The following is a 15,003-nucleotide window of genomic DNA, read 5'->3' on the forward strand; positions in this document are numbered from 1 at the left end:
TAAAATAAAAATACCCATTCGGCATACCTAAAGCAATGACTGAATATGAAGTAAATATATTTAAGCAGCGAGGTATTAAGTGTACCTACCTACTTATGAAAATTAAGTTTCTAAATAAATAAAATAAGTAACATTTGTATATAGCATCATTAAACAAATGGATTTTCTGGATCTTGCATCGCGACAGTGGCAAGTAAATATATGGATATGAGGTTAGTTTTTGTTAAGTTGTTTTTTTTATTATTAGATTTGTTAGACAGAGTAGCTGGAGTCGGGTGTCGCTATCGAATTTCGAAATTGATTGCCCCTCAGTCTCTGCTCGAGCCGTGAATCCCCATCACAGGACGAGCGTAGTCGAACGTTAGAACTCGAACAAACCAGTATAACTGATTTCGAGATAAGCGCAAACCAACCCAACCAACTGCTCTTATGGCCCAAATACGCCATGCCCCACCATTTTCAAACGCCATGTGACGCTTTAAATTGCGATATGTTACTTAAGTCAAATTAAAATAATAACCTAGGTTATGTTTCATAACTAGAATCACGTAATAAAGCTTACGCTAGTTAAGTCGCATCTTGGTGCATCACTACTAGTGCCTCTGCCACCGCCGCAGTGTGTTTCTGTCTCTAACAAACCAACACAAAACGTTAAGACGAAAGTAGAGGACCTGCGCGAAATAGCCCTTTCATACAAACGTAGTCCTCCATTTCCTCTCTGGATATTAACATAATGGTAAATATTTTGACACAATTAGTTGTATATCAACCACAGATATGTCGATATTTACTATTTTAAGACCTCCTAACTCTTATTTTTACAGCAAAAAATCTAAAACGTCTCCTACATTGAGCAAAAAAACATTTATATCCATAATCACCACCATCATACTCGTACCATAATTTTATATCCGCAGGCTTCGTCAGGTGAACACAAACTCACAATCAGTTAGAGGCTACGTCACAATACAATACAGCTGTAAAATCTGCAACAGGCGTCGTCAAATTACTCTAAAAGTATAGGTACATTAAAAAACCCTACAAATAAAAAACATCCTCTAACTCACCGCCAGCAGGCAGTGTGCCCAGCATGCTGGCCGCATTTCCCCGTTGAATGGCGATGCTTATTCTTTGGGAAAAATACTGACCAGCCCTTTGCACCCACCCGTGGCTTCTACCAAACGCGACGCCAAATCCTTATATAAACGCCGGGCGCTGGGCCCTCACGGCCCTAAAGTTTCGACCCCAAAAGGCTCAAATATGTAGCCACTGCCGAGCGTACTGTATTTGCGTCGTTTGATATCCTCGGCCGTTGGTGCCCGGTAAGTGGGACGCGGAAAAAGTGTCTTCACACCTAGCGCCCCAAACCGCCAAAGGCAGCCCCATACTCCAGGTCACCAGCGTCATGCCGTCGGAGCATAACTATGGTTAATATACATCAAATTATCAAAAAATATTTTCCAACATCTTAATATCCATAATAATAATTCATAATTCATTTATTGCATATCCCATTCAGGGCCAGGGTCCTGCTCAAATAGTACCACAGGGCCAGTGACTCACATGTGAGTCCTGAAGAAATTCTGATTTAAACATAATAGAAACATAATTTGCCGTAATAACGTACGTATCCACTAAGTTAACAATCATTTCTATAAGGTATATTACGATAAAAGATTATAATAACGTTTTTTTTTTTAATAAAAATATAGCCTTTAATTTTCAATATCGGTTTACTATCAGTGCAATATAGTAAATATACTGAAATTATTGATAGGTACATACGTGTTGCAAGCAAACAGAAAAATCCATATTTCAAAGATACCAATAATAAGTAAATTTTAGAAGTTATTGACATGGCTCAGGGTATGAATCTACAACAAAATCGAGATAATAATATGGCAATTATAATAATTGATAGGTAAGGTATACGCAACATGGGAAAAATTTCATTTCGGCCTTTACTTACCTAATACAATTGTTCGACCAGCTCAGACGGTGCATTAGGAATAACTGAAAAGGTGGCTCCCGTGTCGGGGTTAATCACGACTTAGAAACTAGACTATTTTTCCCCATCCATCCACTAACGACATAAAGGAGTAGTAGGTGCACGGATTTCTTGTATACCTAAGTAAATAAATAAAGTGTGATCTCGCTAGAAGTGCATTCCATTCCTCGCTAGAAGCTTTGAGCACTTTTTTACTTAAGTTGTAATAAAACCATTATTTTTAAACGAAATCTACTTTTTATTTCGTATATCATTAGCATATATATTTGGCTACAATGATAACCCACAACACTTATACAATTATAATCAGTCTCAACATTGAAAGGGATTTTAAAAAGCCTGTCAGAAGTGGCCTAACCTCCCCATGGGTCGGGTGGTTAGGGCACCATGGTAAATTACTTCTATAGTAACTAAAAAAAATATATAAACTTGTTCTTAAATTGAGAAACAATCCACTGTTTAAAACTATAAGCCATGATGGGTGCGACTCTGCATAGTCCAAGAATGATAATAGGTTCAAACTTTATAAGGAGACCTTCGAGGCGAGGTGACAGCTTCTTTTGAGTGCGGGGAATAGCCTAAAAAACATTTCTGCGCACGTGTCACTAGTTCTGTTCTTTTTCGGCGTTCCGTGATTCACCTACTTTATACGCACCGAACCGGCCTGGCGTTTTCCCGAGCTTATTGACTCCTTGGACAGCGTGTTGAAGGATTCAGTAGAGTCGCTGTTGAATGTTTCCTTCAATGCGGACCAGTGGGATCTGGCCTCATTTCCCATGTGAGCTTACCGGTTTTTTGGCGTCGGCGGCTGGAGTCGTGGACCTTGCCACTCAAATTCTAACTCCAAATGGTGGCGAGGTTTCCATTCCTTGTGCCGCGGATGCTATGGAAACGTGGTTGGCTGTCAAACCTGATGCATCGGTGCCGGTAAGGCAAGATCGTCAATGGTTTTTACCCACGTTAAGCGGGTGCTCGGGATCTTGTTGGAGAATGCGGTGGGTGTAGACAGGGCAAGAGTCTTGGCAGTGTCGAAGCCTGAGTCTGGAGCGTGGCTAACTAATGTAAAGTGGCGTGGAGTGGAGTCGCTCTGACAGGAAAAGTCCTGATGGGTTGACTTTGGTTCCCTGGGAGAGGAGCAAATGTTTAGTGTGGGACGCGACGTGAGTCAGCACCGTCGAGCGTCATGGGTACTTTTGCAAAGGGGGGGTTGCGGGTTCGCGGGGTGACTTTATAGTGTAGGTAGCTGGAATTATTTAGGTTAGGAGTAATTTAAGACTTTTGTTGTGATGTTTTTTTGACCCATATGTTTTTTTTGTTTGATTTATTTATTTGACATTGTTAATTATTTAGTGTAATTTTCAATTATTGATGTTTGTTAATGTAGATTAGTTAAGGATAATTTATATTGTGAATCAATGATCAACAATTTACACGTAGAATAAAAGTTTAATAAGTATTTTAGAACTGCATATTATGTTGAAATAACATGAAACCTCCAATGAACATTTAAGTAACATATACTTATGTATGATTGAGGGCCTACAGCGAACGTCAAAGTTGGCAAATTGCGGGCATCTTTGTCTGTTACTCTAATTAAGTACGCCATAATTGGAGTAAAAGACAAAGATGCCCGCAAAATGTGAACTTCGGTGTTCGCGGTAGGCCCTCTGGTACTAGTACAGTCGACGTCAAAAATATGTTTACATTTTTCGCCTTAATAAAAGTATATCTTATGTACATCTCTTTGACGTCGACTGCACCCGTTTTCCTTGCTAGGAATTGTAATAGAAGGAGAGCAAGTTTTGTATTTAAAACTTCTACTGACTCTATTTCCTTTGTATTGTATTTTCTAGCAACAAAAACTAGTACGAGACATAGAAATGTATAATGTCACTTTAGTGTTCATGCCAAGTTTCAGGTTATTTCAGCTTTAGTTTTAAAATGAGAGCGTAATTTCGTCTGTTTAAGAACGGCTATATTCTTGTGACTTTCTTTAACTGTTTCTCAGTGAGGAGACGAAAGTCGTTAGAAGTTTGTAGGCTGTATTCAAAAAAGCAATGTGTGGTATATCGAAAATAAATCACGGGGCAAAGCCGCGAACGGACATGGCGAGACTATAAGGGTTCCTAGTTGACTACGCATAAAAATATATCAAGTTAACTTCAATGTCATACATACTTGCACCTACTCGGATTATAAATATTTTGTGAGAGGTATGCACTGAGATCAATATAAAATTAATTTCACAATGTTATAAACGAAACACACCTCTTCCTCTGTGTCTAGCTAGTTGTAGAGTTTCATGCTCAAAGAATTTAACCGCACCTGCTAGCTACTGTTACGCAATAATAACAGTCTACTCGTAGTTTTCCTGTACGACCGGCGATAAGGTATGTGATAGTTATGTATAGTGATTTGAAACGTACTCTTAATAAAGTGTACATGTACCCTAGGTATAAATATTCGGATCGTAGCAAAAATTAGCGTTTTATTTCATATATTTTGCCGACATCTAAGTATGACATTCACGAGCTGCCTATAAGTTAGAATTATTGATTAAACCCTTGTTAGTGTTATGATTATTATGAATGCCACATTTTCGATAACACGCGTGAAGTTGGCATTGCGCTGCCACCCCGCTGCATTTGCCGTTGCATAATGTGACGTTATATGTACTAATCAGCGATAGCGACGCTCGGCACGTGTAAGACGTCGACTGAAATGACGCAGATTATTGTTATTTCGCCAGGTACCTACTGCACTACTGTACCACACATAACTACACTAGCCGTAAAAAATATCATATTCATATTTCATGATAATATAAAATGAAATTAATGAGTTTTCTCAAAGAAACTCCACTTTTAACTCTTGAAATTTCCGACGTATCGGTATGATAGAAAGGGACAAACGATTATTAGCAGCATCGTAACCTTAATACACGTTTATGAATCAGGGGGTAAATGATTATGATTAGTTCATTCAAATCGGCACTGAATGTAAAATGTTTGTATCAGTATATGGGAATATCAAACATTTTCGTGCCTGGCTCATAATCATAATTTATTCCATAGCGCTTATACTCATAGGTACTTAGGGCAGAAAACTTAAATTAACCATTGCGATATCATTCATAGTTTCACGAGTCACTTAAGGCACAATAATTCTTCTTTAATTTAAGAGCAGGGCTCTTGTCGGTGCACCTTGGTCGATCCGATGCCAGCCCTTTAGTGTCCTGATACGACACGGCTTCTACATGCTCCTTTACTTGGCTCATATAAATATTTCTTGGTCTTCCCCTTATAATAATTAACCTACCTATGATAGAGTTAGCTATGAGTGTCTATTAGTTAAATTGCATAACACAGGAATCAGAGGCTCTACATTAAAATGGTTTAAAACATATTTGGAAAATCGATTCCAATATGTTGAAATAGCAAATACTAACTTCGATACAGGCTTAACATAATACGTTAAATCAGACAGAGTCCCTGTAACTGGCTCTATCCCGCAAGATAGTGGGTTGGGTTGTTTATTATTCCTTATCTATATCAAAGACCTTCCAAAAATATTAGATGTACATTGCACGTTATTCGCAGATGATATTTCAATATTATTTCCCTGCACTCACCCTGAGGAAGCTGCTACAATATTAACTCAAACACTACGTAAAACGGAAGACTGGCTACAAGCCAACAATCTTGAACTTAACCTAAATAAAACAAAAGTCATCCAATTCAAACCTCACCAAAAACAGGACTTTAGCCTTACTTATAATAATATTAAATTAGAATGCATAAAATCAACAACTTTATTAGGGATTGATAATATTGATATAGATACTAGTACCAATTGGAAGCAACATATACAAAATCTGACGAACAGGGTTTAAGTTAAACGCAATTTAAGTAAACTAAAACTTCCTTTTTCTAAACTGAAATTGGTCACATCTAGCCCACACTGTACGTCAATAAAAATATATAACCAACTCCCAAATAACAAAAAATGAGGATAAATGTGCGAATAGGTAATTCGCAACTCGTGTCGATTTAAAACACTCCCTTCGGTCGTGTTTTAATTTATCGCCACTCGTTTCGAATTTCCTATTTTACGCACTTGTATCGTAATGTACTATTTTTGTACTGGTCGACTGTAATGGTTGAATGAACAGATTGAGTACCGAAACTTCTGTTCGTAGTCGCTTTCCTCTACAGTTAGCAAAATTCTGCTAGAATATCTTCATGTTTTATGGTTTTGTGAAAAGATCCAAATAAAAGGGTTACTGAGGAATCAATATTGGGATGGTGAAAATGTAGTGCGATGTTTGAGGCACGTTCGCTTGGTCATAAAATATATGTATACTCGTATATATATAATTTATCTCTCATTAACGTATACTTTTATGTTTATTCTGAATACAAAGGGTGGTATAGCAAGCAGTTCAGTTCCTGAGTCCACTTAATAAGGATATATGTAGCAAAAATTAACGCCTACCTATAATATGTTGCACGAGTGTAGGTATGCGTACTTAGTGTTACGTTTTGCCCATACAGTATAAATAACGCCTCTTTTATGTCGACCCTTAATTTTTTCAGAACATGGTCGACTAAAAATTTAAATTTTAAAAATATCCACATTAGTGTTTACTTATATTCCGACCTGGTTTACATTTCAAGGTGATGCAAATAATACCATGCCAGATTCATACTATTGTATGTAGTAAAGTTTTATTTTACGTCCTTAGGTGTGCTTGTAAGTACCTAAATAAAGTTAGTTCTAGTTTAGGTATACATATACACACACAATGCCTAATACTGACAATGATATATCTACATACTTAGTTAGGTCATAAGTTCTGTCACAAACGTTTCAAGTAATAAAATGTAATACAATACAAAGCTTGTAATAAAAAAAAGTTTGCCATGATTTGAAAGCTTTTTTATACTACGTCGGTGGCAAACAAGCATACGGCCCGCTTGATGGTAAGCAGTCTCCGTAGCCTATGTTCGCCTGCAACTACAGAGGAGTTACATGCGCGTTGCAGACCCTAACCCTCCCGCCCCCCCTCGTTGCAAAGCAACCTTACTCACCGACAGGAACACTATGAGTAGGGTCTAGTGTTATTTGGCTGCGGTTTTCTGTAAGGTGGAGCTTGTTTTACACTGATGAAAAGGTAAAATAATTAGTTCAAAAGTTAGATCGCATCATTATTTACTATTTGTTTACTTTGGCTTGTCGTTAGACGCGAATACGCGGCTGGATTGTGAAAAATTATTCTTTACAAAAGGGAGTAAAAATTAGTGTCGCATTAATAAAATAGGTACCTAGTTGGTTACTAAGTTCTGTTACTCGATTTGCAACCTCTTTATTCGTTAAAACAAATACTACCGAAAAAATAAAAAATGACATAATGTGGTGGATTTGTGAGCTATAATTATATACCACACAACGCTTATCTCGTCGTATCTATAATGAATTGGAGCCTAAAAGAGAATCGTATCGCAGTAATTGCGTTGCACAAATGTGGGCACCCGCCAAACATGATTTTGAAGTTGCTTGAAAACCTAAAAATCAACAAACAATTTGTTTATCGCACAATTAATAGATACGATAGTACTCAGAGCTTCGATGACCGCAAGAGGTCTGGAAGACCACGCACCGTTCGGACCCCAGCTCTAATAAAGGCAGTGAAGGTGAGAATTGCAAGAAACCCCGTCCGGAAGCAAAAGTTGTTGGCAATACAGATGTCTGTGAAGAGAAGCTCTCTAAAAAAAATTATCAATGAAGACCTTGAACTATACGCTTACCGCCGACAAAAAGCTTATGGACGGTTAAAGACTATGAGGCTATAGAGAAGTTGCGTGCTATTGAAGCGAGACGCACAAAATGGCCACTGAAAAATACTATTTACCGATGAAAAAAAAAATTACCATTGAAGAATGTTGTAACCGCCAGAATGACAGAGTGTATGCAAAAACAGTCAAGAGGCGATTGCGGCTTTTCCGAGAGTGCAACAAGGCCATGATCCCTCTTATGTGATGATTTGGCTGGGTGTGTCATACTCAGGGCTAACACACGTTCATTTCTGTGAAAAAGGTGTGAAAACTGGGGTCAAAGGGTACCAGGAAACCGTTCTCGAACCAATAGTGAAGCCCTTAAGCCACACTCTATTTCAAAACCAGCCATGTGTCTTTCAACAGGACTCAGTTCCTGCACATAAGGCAAAAACAACTCAAGCCTGGTTTCGAAGGAACAAAATTGACTTTATTGCCCACGAAGACTGGCCGTCCTCCAGCCCGGACATTAACCCCTTGGATATGGCCATATGGCAGGTTATTGAGGAGAAAGCCTGTGCTAAACCCCACACAAATCTTGACTCCCACAAGCGGGCCATAGTTAAGATAGTGACGGAATTAGACATGACAATCGTGCGTGCCGCTATTGATGACTGGCCTCGCTCGTCGTTTGAGGGCCTGTGTCCAGGTCAGAGGAGGCCATGTTGAATGATATTGTCATATGTTATTCCTGATTTTGTGTACTTCATTTTAATATATAGTTTATTCAACTTTCGTTCGTATATTTTATGTAGATAAAAATTATTGCAGTAACAGAATTTGTAACCAACTAGGTACAATTGTTTATTTGTATGAACCTACTTTATTCTAATAAAGATTCAACCATGTAAAAAAGAAAGCTCAGCATTAAATATCTTTCAGACCATATATATGAATAATAAAGGATCCGTACCTACAGCTTTTTTATCGGACAAAACCTTTTTGACAGAACTTATGACCAGACTAAGTACTATTGAACACCCGAAATAATCCGTAATAAAAACATAAAACTAAAGTAAAATTATGTGCAGGTAACGGTGCAGAAAGGAAAACTAGTACGGAATGCAAGACCAGGATCCCGCATGTAATCTACGGGATTAATCCCGCTCGTAAATTAAGCGGGATCCCGCGGGGTTTGCGGGATTGAAGAGCAATGTGGTTCTTAACACATTGAGTGCCGGGATCCTGCTCGGCGGGCGTCCTGTTCGTAGTAGTTTTCCTCGACAAAGCGGGAAAACGCTAGAATCGGCTACGCTTGTAGCGCTACGAAAACGTTGGTTGGTATTGAATGCGTTAAGTAACACGTGCATGCGCAAGCGCGCGCCTACTGGCGATTATTCTTTACGGAGCCTAATAGATACATCTGTGGAGGTAGGGGTTAAGGAGACGGAAGTGGTTTTTGCCCGAATTTGTGTTTTTTTTTTGTTATTAACTTGTAATTACCACGTTAACTAACGATATTTGTATTGATTAAATATTCAAAAACAAACATGTACTAATATGAAGAAGTATTTTTGCTTGTAAATAGTAGTGTTAAGTATGTTTGAGATGGTGTAGGTATGAAGAGTTTCCAAGTACTGGCAACAGTATCTACTTGGAAACTTACGCTGCGTGTGGAAGTATTTTTAGAAGGTGGAAGATTCGCAGAGTGCTAAATGTAAGTTGTGTAAAGCAATATTAAAATTATGGGGCGTATTTTATACCATTAGTGTGTAAAAAGTGTTATTAAAAAGAAATGAAGAACATCTCATCACACTTGCTTGTAAAAGGTGTTATTTAGATTGTTGTAACAGGTGTTATTTACATGTACTTAGGCGATACGATCCGTAAAATCCTATATTTGGACCTGGACCTGTAATGTATTTTTTTATAACATTTGGTAGGCGATGCAATCCGTAAATCCTGAATTTCGACCGATGTACGTCCGAAATTAGGAAAAAGTTCGCTCCGTCCGTCTCGCTCACGGAAGCGGCTCCTAAAACTAGTGCGATAAGGACAACGCCAGGTTAGGCGAACAATTCTGCGTAAAAAATCTCAAAAAACAATGTTTCGTGCTCTACTGTTTCCTCCTCCAAAACTTAACCAAATGTAACGAAATTTTGAGATCTTAATGATAATGAAATTATCTCTGTCGGACTGTTTTACTTTTTAGGATAATTGATGTCAGTTTTGAATATCATGCTTCTCTTTGCGGTCTAGTAATAATTTACTAGGGCCTAAATACGGCCTAATGGCCGTTTTTGCGAATATTTGAAGTGCACTAGCGCCTTAAGAAAAGAAAATATCAAAAAAGGCAAAACAGTCCGACACAGACATTAATAATAATAATCTTTGTTGAAAAAATCATTGCTCTAGCATCAAAAACCACGGAGGTAACACGGAGGATGTTCGAGTATGTAGAAATGACCACTCATGTTTGCCTCTTAATACTCCACCCGCAAAGGAGTGCATTCCTCGCCATAACATTAATGTACTGTTACCAAGACGACACCATAAGACTCGCACTGCCAAAAAGTTATTAGATCTCATGTAGAGCCAAGTTTCTCACAAACTAACGTGTAGTAGTCAAAATGTGTGACTTGGCCGTTTCGTTACATGAACTATTGTAGGAACCTGTAACAAAAAAGTCCAAGCCACATACTTTGACTAACGTGTAGAGTTTGTGAAGTTAGAGGGCTTGTAGAGCTAGAGCCTTGGCTCTACATGAGATTTAATAACTTTTTGGCAGTGCGAGCTTTATGGTTTCGTCTTGGCAACATTTTACATGAAATTTCTTATGGTCGGATTTCACTTCTTATTGTAAGCTGCTTGTGATAATCTTCCATCCCCTAATCTAAAGTGTGTGTGTGTGTGTGTGTGTGTGTGTGTGTCATCCATCATTTAAGGGGTTCGGAGGTAAAAGTTCCAAGTTTAATTTTTTTTTGTTGTTTGTGTATTAATACTAGCTTACAGCTTTCTAGGACTTCAGAAAGATCCCTAAGAGTGAGTCAGGGACGAAATCGGGTTTTTTTAGATATTCATAAAATTTTAAGTATAAGAGCTATTTAACTGAAACTTTCTATGTTTAATAAGTTCACTATTGAAATCATATCCCGAAAATTTGGTTTATCTGGTATAATCCAAACTCAAAGTTATGAAGGTGCAAAAAAACGATGAAGGGCTTCGCGAAAAGGTAGGTAGTGCCCTTGCGCTTCGCTTGGTTCGTCTTTGCGGGGGCACTACCAGATAAGTTTTTAGCAAAAAAATATTTTTTGGTACAAGCTTTTGTCGCTGACTGTACTTTTCTTACCACGAGCAACTAATAACTGTAACTCATAATTCATTTATTGATTACTTTTGTGGGTATACAATAGGTCTTATAACTAGATAACAGTACGTTTACCACAAACCCTGTCAGGGCACTGCATTATTATGTACTTAAAAATAAAAAAATAGCATGCAATATCTGAAACATCTATCATGCAGAAAGTTTACATATGTATAGGCTCTTAGAATTATTTGGACTCATTAAAGTTATAGTATTCATTAATATCATAACAAGTACCCGTCAAAAATATATTTGACACACACTTTTATTTCCAACTGCATTTCTCATTTTTGTATATCTATCAAGTACTTCTCGAGACCTTTCAAATGAGCCTAAACTCAATGTTTTTCCATCGAAGAGTTCCTTTGACTACTTTCCGACTGCATTATCAGATCAGCTCCATGTTAGCATACTATTGCATTGTCATCGAAAATACGGAAGTATACCAAATTTCAGCTCAAACCGACACCTGGAAGTGGTTCAAATTTAAGTTACAGGATTTGAAGCACATATATGTATACACCGTGTTTTTTTTGATTTCCGTTAATTTCAAGGGTGCATTCCTGAGCTTAAATTAAGTGACTTTCTCAAAGAGACCGGTATTCTAATTAACTCCATTTCTGAGATAATGAATAATTTATTTTTATCTTATAAGGCCCTTACGAGCGTAAACACTTGCTTTAGGGCCTATTCACATATTGATTAGTGTTTAATACGAGTGTGTGCATTTGCTACTAAACTTAACTACTATCTCGGACGATCGCTGTTCAAAATGACATTGATATGTCACAATTTTCAATTGTTTGGTTGAATTAAATGTAATGCCCGTGTTACAACAACGCTATAAGCAGCACTTATTTACTTATTATAAAAAATATAAAAAACATGTTTTTTGGATTTTAACTGTGGCATTTAGTTTCCTTAAACGTACTTACCCATACCCCGGAGTTAATGGAATTCAATAAAAACACGGTGTATATGTAGATTTATACAAAGAAGATACGCGGTGAAGCTAAATGAAAGTGTGTAAAAAACAATTGGTAACAAGGAAATCTTTAAGCTTTTTTAAAAACAAAGTGTCTGTTTCTATTTTTTTATATGTTCTGGTAGCTTATTGTAAATGTTTACACACATATGACGTGTACCTGCACTAACAACTTGTAATCTAGTGAACAAGCTTACTAGCCTATCTCTATTTCTCAGGTTTTGAGACAAACTACAATTGTCTTTTGCTTGCCTAAATAGCTGTTGATTATTCCTTACAAATTTACAAAGTCAAAAATATAAATTGAAGCTAAAGTTAAAATTTTCAAACGAATATAATGTGGTCTACAACTTTCCATACTACTAATTTATTAAAATTCTTATGCATCTTTTTTTGAGTTTAAATGCGCTATCAACATGCGCGCTGTTGCCCCATAATATGACACCATAGATTAACAATGAATGAGCAATATCCATCGAGACAATTATAAAAAACCCCAAACAATTAGGTTGCGTTGTTAGAGTTCCTATGGTCACCTTGTCTCCATCATCAGATCAGCTCGATGGTACCATAATATTGCAATGTCACCCGACTTTCATATGTATGCAAATTTTCAGCTCAATCAGAAATCGAAAAGTGAAATAAAGCTTGTAAAGACTAAAGTACTCGTAGTATATAAAAATACGGACTATCAGATAATGTTACATTGCTCGGGGGTTTGACTTTATCCCTGTCACTACTATCAGCAATAACAACATTGTTTTTAAGTAACTTAACAATTATTGCCAGTGTAGTGATTGAAAATTAGAATGGAAAATGACAATATTACTTACGTTATGATTTTATTACTGATAGCGTTTGATCAGTTACCGTTACACAATGACTTTGGAAAATACAGTAATACTCGTATAGTTTTTAAATAGAGGAGATTAGGGGTTGAGCATAGCGGGCAGGGCGAAGGCGCTACAGTACAGGCCCCAGGGCTAAATCGCGTAGGCCGTGATGGCTCGCGTTAGTTGGGCGGACTCGCCGCGCCGTGCGGTCGTGCGCCGCTGGCGCCTCTCGCGGCATGTCGCACGCGCACGACTTTCCGCGGGTGCACGACTTCTACCTGCAGCTGCATGACCTGCACCACCCCAACTATCATTATGAGCTACCTCTGTGAGTAGCACACACCATACACCGTGTTTTTATAGAATTTCGTTAACTTCGGAATATGACTAAGTACGTTTATGGAAACTAAACGGCATAGTTTATTTTAAAATTGTAATTGATTTTGTAAATTAATAAAAGTAATTAAATGCAGCGCATAGGATTGTTGTAATGCCAGTATTATTATTTAACTTTAACCAAACAATTAAAAACTAGGGCATATCGATGACATTTCGAACATCGTTCGTTCTAGATAGTAATTGCGTTAAGCAGTAAATGTATAAACTCGTACTAAACACTAATCAATGTGCAAACAGACCCTAAGGCAGGTGTAACGTTCGTAAGGGCCTTATGAAATAAAAATAAATTATTGATTATCTCCGAAATGGAGTTATTTAGAATACCGGTGTCTTTGAGAAAGTAACTTAATTTAAGTTCACCATTGAAATTAACGGGAATAAAAAAATCCACGGTGTATATTTTATAATATAATAACTCAATTTACTTACCAATTAGCTTGGTGAACTCGTATTAACTCACGACAAGCGCATTAAATTTCCTTGGGTATACGCTTGGGACGCCATCACGAATATTCGCCGATTCGCGATATGTGAGGCCGCACCCTAACATGTTTAGTATAATCTTTATCCAGTTTGTTAATATATAACATTGCGGCAAGTTTCGTGTGAATTAAAACCTTAATTTATTCTTTCAAGATCCTTTCAATGAATAATCTAGACGGTAGTGAGCTAGTGAGGTACGGCCGTACCACGGTACCATCCTTCTCCAAGCCATTCAGGCCATTTTAAACCTCCAGTAATTTTGTGCTGGCTACAGCTAGGACCCTAGGGCTTGACATTAATTAAATATATTCTCAATAACATAAAATTTAAGTTGTAGTTACTTCTAGCAGACCCGCAAAATCCAATTTTTAAACATAATTAGTTCTTAGCCTATCAAACCATATATAACCTAAATATCAGTCACGTTTTACAGATTTAAAAGCTGCATAAGTAAGTTTGTAATCCTATATAAATATGTATATGCTATTACGAATTTACTTTTGCAGTTCCTACATATAGTAGGTGAACTAAAGGTACGCGACGATGATGTGTTTAGCATGAATATGCGAGGCTCGGGTTATTCCCACTAGTTACCTCCAAGGTGTTACCAGTGGTATCTACTGGGAATTTTTTTCCCGTTTTTTACCACTGGTAACTACTGCCAAAAAATCCAGTAGTAACCACCAAACCGAGTTGGCGGTAACTATTGGGAATTATTATTACCACCAAAATTTTGTTAGAGTTCAATACTAATAAAAACAGTATAAATAGTATATTTGCTATAAGTAAATATAGAGTGCTTTAATGAATAATTATAAGTCGATTATTGTTTCAGTGAACTTCCTTTAAGTGATCAAAAATATTAATATTTATGTAACATTGTCAAAAACAATAAGCATTTATGTCGGATATTGTTTAATGAAGTTTTGTTGAATATACAGTTATTTATCTATCAGTAGTATAAAAATTATACGGTGATTTCTACGAGTGCGGAGGAGTCCGTATAACCGGAGTAAAGTACAACGATTTTTTTATCGACTTTTTGTAGACTTTTGCAAAACGTTCAGGCTTGTCTCGTGTCCATCAGCTGTCATCGTTGTCGATCTTTTTGAGGAATCGTAACTATTCGTAGTTACCTAGAAGTAAAAACAGTC

At 37.2% G+C, this 15,003-nt stretch overlaps 1 protein-coding gene and 1 long non-coding RNA gene across 8 annotated transcripts in view; one reads left to right on the forward strand and one right to left on the reverse strand.

Annotated features, from left to right (window-relative positions):
* The window catches only part of LOC133518194 (protein cycle), a 134,582-nt gene that overhangs the window by 61,126 nt on the left and 58,453 nt on the right, over positions 1–15,003 (forward strand). For 3 of the 7 annotated variants that reach the window (XR_009799453.1, XM_061851823.1, XM_061851831.1), the window contains exon 1: positions 13,076–13,295. The exons of 2 other annotated variants lie outside the window; for them this stretch is intronic. Coding sequence is in view for 4 of the 5 variants with exons in the window: in XM_061851823.1 (XP_061707807.1) it covers positions 13,204–13,295 (92 nt within the window). In the remaining variant the exon portion in view is untranslated. Of the gene's footprint in view, positions 1–13,075; positions 13,296–15,003 lie in introns of those variants that run through there. 2 more of the 7 variants (XM_061851844.1, XM_061851838.1) reach the window with 1 other exon arrangement.
* LOC133518374 (uncharacterized) lies at positions 10,752–13,037 on the reverse strand. Its single transcript, XR_009799472.1, has 2 exons — positions 12,968–13,037; positions 10,752–11,618 (listed from the first exon to the last, which is right to left on the reverse strand). It is a non-coding gene; the product is annotated as an uncharacterized LOC133518374 (long non-coding RNA).

The sequence above is a fragment of the Cydia pomonella genome, chromosome 1 (genome assembly GCF_033807575.1).
Source record: "Cydia pomonella isolate Wapato2018A chromosome 1, ilCydPomo1, whole genome shotgun sequence".
In the NCBI taxonomy this organism is placed as follows: Eukaryota; Metazoa; Arthropoda; class Insecta; order Lepidoptera; family Tortricidae; genus Cydia; species Cydia pomonella.